We start from the raw sequence: 10429 nt of genomic DNA, 5'->3' as shown, positions 1-10429 counted from the left end.
TTGACACCCTTGTCCCTCAGTGGGGTCGGGAGGGTTGCCGGTGCCTATCTCCAGCTAACGTTCCGGGCGAGAGGCGGGGTCACCCTGGACAGATCGCCAGTCTGTCGCAGACTATTACAATTTTTCAAAGTAAATTAATGAGTGAAGGTTTTGCTCATGGCTGCAGTTGGTAGAGCTGTTGCCTTGCAGCAAGAAGGTTCTGGGCTCGATCCCCAGTCTTTCTGCTTGGAGTTTGCATGTTCTCCCTGTGCATGCGTGGGATTTCTCCGGTTTCCCTGAGAGTCCAGGCCAAGTCCAAATTGCCCCTAGGTATGAGTGTGTGTGCATGGTTGTTCATCCTGTGTGTCTCTGTGTTGCCCTGCGACAGACTGGCGACCTGTCTAGGGTGTACCCCGCCTCTCGCCTGGAACATTTGCTAGGCACCAGCAACCCTCCCGACCACACTAAGGGGCAAGCAAGGGTGTAAATGAAATGGATGGATGGATGGATGGATGGATGGATGGATGGATGGATGGATGGATGGATGGATGGATGGATGGATGGATGGATGGATGGATGGATGGATGGATGGATGGATGGATGGATGGATGGATGGATGGAGGTTTTGCTCATAAAGTGCTTTTCATAGACATAGACAAAAGCACAACCGACTTCATTGCTGTGCAACAATATAAAGACTTAATACTACTAGAGTAAATCCTAGGCAAATGGGGCTTAAACAGATGTATTTTGTTATAGTAATTCAACGAAGCACCACACTTTCCTCCACAGCCTCAGGGAAACAACTGGAAAGACTTGATTTTCTCTTTTTGTGTCAACAGGCTAAACCAGGGATGTCCAAAGTCGGTCCTCGAGGGCCGGCATCCTGCATGTTTTAGTTCTCTCCCTAGTGGTTGTAACAACCTCCTCAGCAAGTCAATGTTCTCCTTAGGCCTCTAATGAGCCATCATTTGATGCAGGTGTGTCAAACCAGGGAGAAAACTAAAACATGCAGGATGAGGGCCGACTTTGGACACCCCTGGGCTAAACGGTAGCAAAGCTGACAGTGACAGTTTTCATGTCAACTGGCACGATGTGTTTTGAAACAAGACCACTAATACTACATGCCATATTTCTCAAAAAGAGATGTAGAAATTCTTTTTGAGAAGAAATGTAAAGAAAGAATAAATTAAATAAGTTTATTTAAAGAGACAAAAGGAGACAATCTTAGTATCAAACATTTTTGATGAGTAAAAATGTTGTCCTCCATTTTGAACTCTGTACTAATAAACTACTTGACCATTTAACATGCTGTAGTATAATAAAACATGAGTAACGCATTTTACAGTATTGCTGCTGCTTTATTGTAATGAAAAATAACCAAATACAGTTCATGAGTGCAGCGCCGCGCTCTACATGATATGATAAAATGTGAAATATAATCAAAATTACTTCTCAAATTGATCTGAAAGATCCATATTACCATAAAAACACATAGATATTAAATACTTAATAAATTTAACCAATGTTAAATTTAACAAACTCTTTGTTCTGCTTTGCTTCCATCTCTGTGCTACGATCCGCAGTGGTCTCGTGCCATCCCTAAAAATATAACGCCCTGGGTGTTAACCCATGTTGCTCATGTCAGAAGCCACCGTCTGCACCATTAAACATAGTAATTGAGGCAAAGCCCTGACGCTCAACTATGAACACTGACCAAGGAGCAACAAGCAAGAAGTAGAATTTACATGCATGCCAGTGGTTCCCAAACGTTTTGTCCTGCGCCCCCCCAGTGGTTTCCAAACATTTTCTGCCCTCCCTCCCCCTTACAAATAGCTGTGTGGTTGAACAATGTGTTTTTGAGGGGGGGATAGACTTTTGGGGGGGCAAAATGAATCTATGTAGCTGAACATAGACAACAACTTAGCCTATAAGCTACTTGTTAACAAGCTTAAAGTGATGTATTGATATTGGCTACTCATCTTTTAGCTAACTTTACCTGCATCCAACAGCTTTACTAAACAGTCTGTTAGTTTGGGGGGGGTGGGGGGGGAACTGTGAAAAGTTATTTGCGTTTTGCTAGTTTGCTGCCATGATTCTAACACACCTGTGCAGCTCCGCACAGCAGCACAGGAGTAAACCCCGCGTCAACGTCATAGCGCTCATGTTGCGTTTAAAGGCGGCTCGGAAAAACAGATTACCACATGTTAACAACGGATGAAACAGTTTTAACTGCTGATAAAAGTGACAGAGGACACAGATATGGGAAGTGTGGAAACCCTACTGTATCAAATTGACAGAGGAATAACAGAGACTTGGCCATTCTAAGGTAAAAACCCAGTGCATACAGCGTTCATGTTTTTTTGTTTTTCTTTTTCATCCAAACGGCTTCCCGCGCCCCCCCTGCAATGGCACGGCCCACAGTTTGGGAACCTCTGATGTATGTTATTCTGACATCGTATGGTAATCTGATAGAACAACGGCTCTCAGTGACACTCCAGTCCTATCTAATAAGTAAAGACCCGTGCAGAAGAATCGTACTGCTCCTGAATGTCGCATCACTACATTGCAGACTTTTGGACACAGTGTTGTCTCATATGTGCGACAAGTCAGTCAACATCTCCGCACAATAATTCAGAGCAGTGAGTGACAACTTTTTTTCATCACAATGCTTATGTGTCTCTGTACAGCTTGCTTTGCTAACATCGCGTCAACGGAGCTTACCTTTCTTTGAGCTACTTTTCTAAGTGACGATAAAAGTTAGATGTAGTCCCCACCGTCTGTGAAAGGGAAGCGCTGCTGAGTTAGCTGTGGTCATCGGATTTCTTATGATTTATGCAGCGCTATTCTATTACTGACTATTAGACAGATCTTTTGCCGCTGAGAGAAAACCACTGCGCATGTCTTGGAGCGCCGCGTGCCAGTGAAAGGTGAGGGCCCGGGGATGGGGGGGGAAGGGAAGGGAGTAACATAAACACGTAATTGGCAAGTCACGTTATTGGTTGGATTTTAATCGGTGCTTTTGCATCCACTGAAAACAAAGATGTTAACAAATAAACTGGATTGTATGCTGCATGTTTAGAGATATTTTCACAGTTGCGGTCTCGACTGGTCTTGAAATAAAATGCCGAGTCCTCAGCGCCCGAGACCGAGACAAGACCGAGACCAAATGCGGTCGAGTCCAAGACGAGACCATTAATGGTCTCGAGACCATTAATGGTCTCGAGACCAAGACCGATCTCGAGTACTACAACACTGCATGTAATTCATTTTGATGTGCCTCTTTATGAAAATCACGTTCCATAATTTTGTGCCTATTTAAACATTTCACACTTTAACCAGTTATTTGGTTGTTGTTTGGTATTTATGTCAAACTAGATACGTTTTTGAATAAAAAATAAAAAAAGAATTGCAAGCACTTTCTCACAAACTATTATTTATTATCTCACTGAACATCTGCTACCATCACTGCTGTTGTGAGGTTTAAGCATTGTCCGTGATGAAAATATAGGCTGCTGATTAAATCACTGCTCCGGATAACAGAAACCTTTCAACAATGGTAAACAAGCTGTATATCCTGGCCAACAGAGGGCGCAATGTGGCAATGAATTGCTCTATATTCTGTCTGAGTCGAGATATGCTTATAAACAATAAACTACAAACGCACAGATTTATGTTGTTCACTCAGTCTCGGATAATCTTCTTTTAAAGATAAAATAACATCCCAAAAAGACTGAAGAGATGTCAGATGGCTTTTTGTTTAAAATTTAATGTTGAGATTTCTGCTGAAGTTTGCCATTAAAACAAACAAAAAAAACATATAATGTAGAAAGTAAAGATGACTCACAGATGACATCTGACTGTGTCATTGTGTTTCCAGAGCCTCTCTAGTGGTATTTTGGTAAAGGTCATATCCTAAAAAAATACATCAGGGCCTTAAAACCTGGGAAGCAATTTGGTGATGTACGTGTAAGAAAGAAAGTGCGTTAGGTTTTAAAAAAGGAAGTTGGAAATTGGCTTTGCTAACTTGTCACATTTTATGTAAGACACTTTACTTTTTTCTCTGAAACAAATGCATAAAAACATACAAATTGTTCTGCGGCGGCGCATTGTTGAATAAGGAAAAAATTGGGGATTCAGCTCAGATGTGCAATTAGCAGAACAGCTTCTTCCAAACCCTGCTGCGTTTTGGCTGTGTGTATTTAAAACTCTGACAAACATCATCACCGTTCGCTTGATTAAAGGTCTGTGAGGTCTGATTGTTTCCACTCATCATAATCTCTCCCACGAAATTCTTGTTTGATCCCACTTCTTCCGAGATTAACACTTCTCATGCAGGTATAAAGCAGACTGATTGTGCATCACACAAAGCCAATAAAAGCATTGCTCAGAAACGGTCAAAGCGGTCATCAGTGTGCCATGTCCCACCTGGGTGTCAACCACGAGCCCGTCATCCGGCTGGCTGCACCCGCTCGTCCTTCATGTTTCCAGTGACTCCGAGCAGGGCCACAGCCGAACGACGATGGACGAGGACAGACTGAAATCGGGGGAGCTGATGGAGGTAAAGGTGGATGAGGGTCCGGATTTCACCCAGCGCAATTCACGACCCCAGATTGAGGACAGAGATCCCAACAGAGTCAACAGCAATCTAAAGGTAAGTCCCCCACCCCCAGATTACTTGTGCTCTCCTTAATATAAAAGCAATCATACCCCTTGAAACTGTTGACGTATTTGACATTTCAACCGCAAACTCAAATCCAATTCAAAAGTGTTTGAATAGTCCAAAACTTAAAAAATGGTTTATGATTTATTTTGCAAATACAAACCAGAAAAGTCTTGTGTGCGTTTGTGTTTGTGCACCCGCTCTACGTCACAACCGTTGCACATTCATGTTGGATAAATAGCTCAAGTTCAGTCAGGTTGGATGAAACGTGTCTGTAAATAGATTTTAGGAGAATATGTGCCTGCAGCCTGCTGTGGTGATGTTAGGCAATCTTCCCATGAGAAAGCAATTTTTCAAAGCAGTCTCTAAATCCACATATATATATATATATATATATATATATATATATATATATATATATATATGACAATATTTATTTAATTAAATATGTATGTTGGATCAATCGGTCTCTCTAAATCACACCATGACGATGGTTGGCTCAGTGAGCGCTTTGTGACACATTGATTCGTTTTGCTTCAATGAACCCCTGAGGGCATTATTAAACAGCTGCATATTAAGACGAGATTAATTTACAAATTGGTACTAATTAGGCTATGCAGGAACATAACTGGATGCACAACTTTCTTTAGATGTGTCACGATAAAAAGGGGTGGATATAAATCTAAATTCAAGTTTATTTTTAAAAACGGGACAAAATATATTAATGAACAATTTACATGAGATTGCAGCCAAGTGGCTAATTTTCATCTCTAGTCCCGTTGACAGCAGGTTGATGTTAAAGCACAAAATAACACTACACAGAATAAGAAATGCATAAAACAACCTCAAAATCGATATATCTTTGAAAATACTGAATTTTGACTTTTCTTGCTTGCTACGAGCCGGCTTTCAAGATGTTTTGTTACACAATTTTAGATTTTTATATTGTAAAATTGTGAAAGGGATCCATATTTTCTACTTTGTGTAGATCTTAGATGTTAGTATCCTAGAACTAAGTACATCAAGGATTTTTTGTTTTTGTTTTTTTTTTACAGATATGCATCCATGTCATTTTGCTCTACCCCCCCCGTTTAATAACAGCATTTTAATGAAAATCCTTGCTTCTGCCTGTGCCTTAAGGTCATGTTTGAGGACGTGATTGCAGAGCCCCCTTCAGTGCGGAGCTTTGATAAAGTCTGGCTCTGGAGTCACGCCCTGTTCGAGGTGTCCAGACTGTGGGGCTACCGCTTCATCTCCCTGGTGCTGGTGGTGCCGGTGTCGCTGACCGCAGGGCTGCTCTTTGCTGTCCTCAGCTGCCTCCACATCTGGTAGGACCTGAAGCTCAGATACGAGGGTTACAAATACATGAAACCGAGCCGGACGAGCTGCTCGGCATACTTTTAACAAATAAAGGTCACTTTGTGAAGGTTGCAGCTGCGTTCTTTTCAATATGTTGTTTCTCCCTGGAGGGAACTTTACTTGAGAGTTAGCTTATGTTTTCTCCTCCCCTTTATGTCCTTCCAGGCTGATCATGCCCGGCGTGCAGCTTCTTCTCATCAATATGCAGTGGATCCAGACTGTGTGGGCCAGCATACTGAACATTTTTATCAGTCCTTTCTTTACCAGTTTTGGAAAATGTTGTGGTCAAATTATTATCCGCCTGGCGAGTGCTGATAACAGATAGAGTTAGTTATTTAGTCAGTGTGAGCAACTAAGCAGAAGGTTTGAAGAAAAGACAAGCAGTGAAGGATTGCTAACTATTTGCTGACAGGGACTTGTATCATTTGTTATTATTTTGTATTTTTATGCACCTGTCATGCTTTTTGGCATGCTGACACATTCATCAACTTTTCCATTTTGTAATGACAGTGATGTATGTGTATTCCAACGCCGCAAATACAAAATGAAAATCCACCGGAAGCACATTTTAATAAAAATTCATAATTTGCTAAATTGCTTGCACATAAACTGTGGTACTGTGGGGGTACTGTCAAGAAAAAAAAAAGTCTGTTATTTTGTTTTCAACAATCAACAGAATTAGATGAATAAAAGTATTTCTGACATAAAACAAATGTCGAAAGTTGTCTCTGTTTCTGTCTGTGGATCAAGTCAGGCGGATTTGAGGATTTGAAAATTGGATAGTTGGAAAAAAGAGATCTGAACCAATCCTACGCCTGTCTCACTCTGTAAAAATAGTTGTTCAACTTCATCACATGAAATAAAGCCATGTAAAAAAAAAAAGAAAAAAAAAGTCGATTGAATTCCTCTGAAATTCTCTGTCACACATTTAGACAAGCGAGTGTCATCTCCGCTCTAAAACAATCCCCTCACAAAAACACAATCTAGTTCAGCGGTTCTTAACCTTTTTTGAGGTACCGAACCCACCACTTTTATATGCCTATTCACTGAACCCTTATGTAGTGATAAATAAAATATGATTTTTTTCCTCCCCCAAATTCAAGACATAGGGGTGACCCAACTAGACTAGTTGGGTCTAGTCTAGTTGGGTCACACCTATGCTGGGTCACCCCATGGTCACTAAGTCTTCTTAAAAGGTAGAGTCTCTGAGTTCTTCAAAATATAGTCAGTGTTTTCAGCAAAGTTGAGCTGACTGTCCAGGAACGACCCAAGGTATTTAAAATTTGCCACAGTTTCAACAGGTTAAAACCCTGACTATATGAACACTAGCACTATTAATTCATTACACGATTCATACACAATATAGTTATAACAGAATGCCGAACCAGAAAGGAGCGAAAAGAGGACTAGAAACGTCCAAGTCCAGGCCTGCGTCTGAGACGGCTAACGAGGCTAATTAAGCTAACGCTACAACCGGTGTTACGTCAATCCGCGTTTCCCCATCAGATACGGTCCCCCTGCGTCTTCTTGCCGCTCCGCTCCGCTCCGCCCACGCGGCAAAATACGCGCGTGCTCGTGCTGAGCACTGAGAAAGCACGCGTGTAGGTAACTACGGACACCGTGAAAGCTCAAACAATATGTTTCGGCAAAGTTGTCACTTTCTTCACGTTTTAGCGGGAAACTAATAATAATAACAATAACAACAACAATAATAACAACAACAATAATAATAATAGTAATAATAAATAATAGTGATGATAAATACATAGATGTCACATATATATAATAATTATTATAAATGTATATATATATGTTTAGTTATATATGCATATATATATATATATTTATGAAATAAAAACAGGGCAATGTATTTTAATGCTCGATATTACCCATCAGATATCGTTCCCCCTATGTTAAAATCACCCATCAGATACCCCTTGTTTTACAGTGGGGGAACGGTATCTGATGGGCGAAATATGGCCATCAGATAGGGTTCCCCCACTGTAAAACAAGGGGAACAGTATCTGATGGGTAATATTGAGCATTAAAATGCATTGCCCTGTTTATATATATATATATATATATATATATATATATATATATATATATATATATATATATATATATATATATATACAATAATTACAATATATGTGACATATATGTATTTATTATTACTATTATTTATTATTATTATTACTATTATTACTATTTGTTTCCCGCAAAAACGTGAAGAAAGTGACAACTTTGCCGAAACATGTTGTTTGAGCTTTCACGGTGTCCGTAGTTCCCTACAAAATTCTGCTTACTTTTTTAGGCTTGAAAAATACAGATCAAAAATAAACTCTATTTACCAACTAAATATCAATGACATTATCTCCAACAATCCTAAGGAAATTGCAACTTTTTGTGCCAAATTTTACTCTAATTTATACAGCTCAAAATATAAAGAGATTTCAGTATCTTAACAATATCAAAAATTTAAAAACTATTGATGTAGAAGATAAAAGCTACTGTGACAGCCCATTTACAGTGGAAGAAGTTTCTAAATGCATCAATGCACTGAAGGCCAATAAATCCCCCGGCACAGATGGTTTATCTGCTGAGTTTTATCAATAATTCTCTAATAATAAATCTCCATTTCTCTTACAGGTATTTCTAGAAAGTATAGAGAACAACACTCTCCCTTCTACACTGACTCAAGGCCTAATAACACTCATTCCAAAACCAAACAAAGACCCACTCTTTATTGATAATTGGAGACCTATAAGTTTACTCAATAATGATTATAAGATTATGGCTTCAATACTTGCTAACAGAATTAAAGAGGTTTTGGACACAGTTATTGATGAGACACAGTCAGGCTTTATGAGAAACCGGCACATCTCTAACAACATTAGACTAGTTCTAGACTTACTTGATTATTCATATTTGGTGCCTGATGAGAGTTTTATTCTTTTCCTGGATTTCTATAAGGCCTTTGACACAATCGAACATCAATTCATTTTTCAATCTTTAAAAAAATTTGGTTTTGGCCCTTTTTTTTGTAACGCTGTCAAAACATTATACTCCAATTGCAATAGTGCTATTAAATTGCCAAACCCCTAGATTTGTCCTAAAACGTGGCATTCGCCAAGGATGTCCCGTTTCACCATATTTATTCTTACTTTGCTCTCAAATCCTTACTACTCATGTCTACAACAGTGCTGTACAAGGAATCAGCATAGCTAATAAAGAGCTCATAATCAGCCAGCTGGCTGATGACACTACACTATTTTTAAGGAATGCAAACCAGATCCCTCTGGCCTTGGAGGTGATCAATACTTTTTCCAAGGCCTCCGGCTTATTTTAACGTTTAAAAAAATGTGAATTGCTAGCAATTAAGGATTGTCATGCTAATGATATTTGCAATATTCCTGTTAAACAAGAAGTTACTTATTTAGGAATTTTAATCTCTAAAGACCAGAAATTAAGACGCTCCTCTAATTTGATACCAATTATAAAGAAAACCAAAAATAAACTAAACCAGTGGCTTCAGAGGGACTTATCTCTAAAAGGAAGAGTGTTGATTACTAAAGCAGAAGGATTATCCCGACTGACATATGCTGCTCACCCCTTACATTTAGACAACAAAATCTGTAAAGATATTGATTGTATGCTTCTTAATTTTATATGGAAAAATCGTACACACTATATCAAAAAAACTGCTATTATGAATAATTATGAATCAGGTGGACTTAATTTTCTGGATTTCTCTACCCTAAATAACACATTCAAAATTAAATGGGCTAAACACTTCCTTAAGAATCCAACCTCTATCTGAAACCTTATACCAGATCACATTTTCTCGTGCTTTGGTGGCTTCAACTTCATTTTAAATAGTAATTACAATGTTGAGAAACTTCCTGTAAAACTCTCATCTTTCCATAAGCAGGTGCTCTTAGCGTGGACGCTCATTTATAAACATAACTTCTCACCTCACAAATACCTCATCTGGAACAACAGAGATATTTTGTTTAAAAATAGGTCACTCTATCTTGAAACTTGGGTTCAAAATGGAATTTTACTGGTGGCTCAGCTGATTAATTAATTACAATAAATTAATTACAATAAATTAATTAATTAACAATTAATCAATTACAATGACTTCTGCTCAATATATAATATATAATTTTCCAGTTAGTATCCAGGAATTCTCAGTGGTGGTTAATGCTATACCTTTGGGCACCTTAATGTTGTTTAAAAACACTAATTATACTCTGTCTGTTCCACCTGGTATCCCTGATCCAACCGAATGATCTGTGGGAAAAATCTGTTTTTCACTGGAGTTTAGGAAAAGCAATGAGAGAATACGTAGGTTGTTCCAAGAAATTATTGTTTCACGTCCAGTTATAACATTTTACTGGAGCCGTTATATCCCAGATATTC

General features: G+C 38.9%; 1 protein-coding gene across 1 annotated transcript; it reads left to right on the top strand.

Moving 5' to 3' along the window:
- The first annotated feature begins 2032 nt into the window (after window positions 1–2032).
- Window positions 2033–6714, top strand: LOC103465217 (caveolin-2-like). Its single transcript, XM_008409851.3, has 3 exons — window positions 2033–4633; window positions 5783–5970; window positions 6167–6714. Exons 1-3 carry the CDS (start codon window positions 4502–4504, stop codon window positions 6324–6326), a joined length of 480 nt encoding a protein of 159 aa, XP_008408073.1. The 5' UTR covers window positions 2033–4501; the 3' UTR covers window positions 6327–6714.
- Window positions 6715–10429: the final 3715 nt, after the last annotated feature.

Source organism: Poecilia reticulata, chromosome 5, assembly GCF_904066995.2.
Source record: "Poecilia reticulata chromosome 5, P_reticulata-male-v2, whole genome shotgun sequence".
In the NCBI taxonomy this organism is placed as follows: Eukaryota; Metazoa; Chordata; class Actinopteri; order Cyprinodontiformes; family Poeciliidae; genus Poecilia; species Poecilia reticulata.
The sequence above is the reverse complement of the archived record's forward strand: the minus strand, read 5'-3'. Positions and strand labels throughout refer to the sequence as shown.

Bases quoted from the DNA above. Each gene is read 5' to 3' on its own strand.
- LOC103465217 (XM_008409851.3), top strand. From the start codon at position 4,502: ATGGACGAGGACAGACTGAAATCGGGGGAGCTGATGGAGGTAAAGGTG. The intron at 4,634-5,782 runs GTAAGTCCCCCA...CTGTGCCTTAAG, and splicing joins GAGTCAACAGCAATCTAAAG to GTCATGTTTGAGGACGTGAT. The intron at 5,971-6,166 runs GTAGGACCTGAA...ATGTCCTTCCAG, and splicing joins CTCAGCTGCCTCCACATCTG to GCTGATCATGCCCGGCGTGC.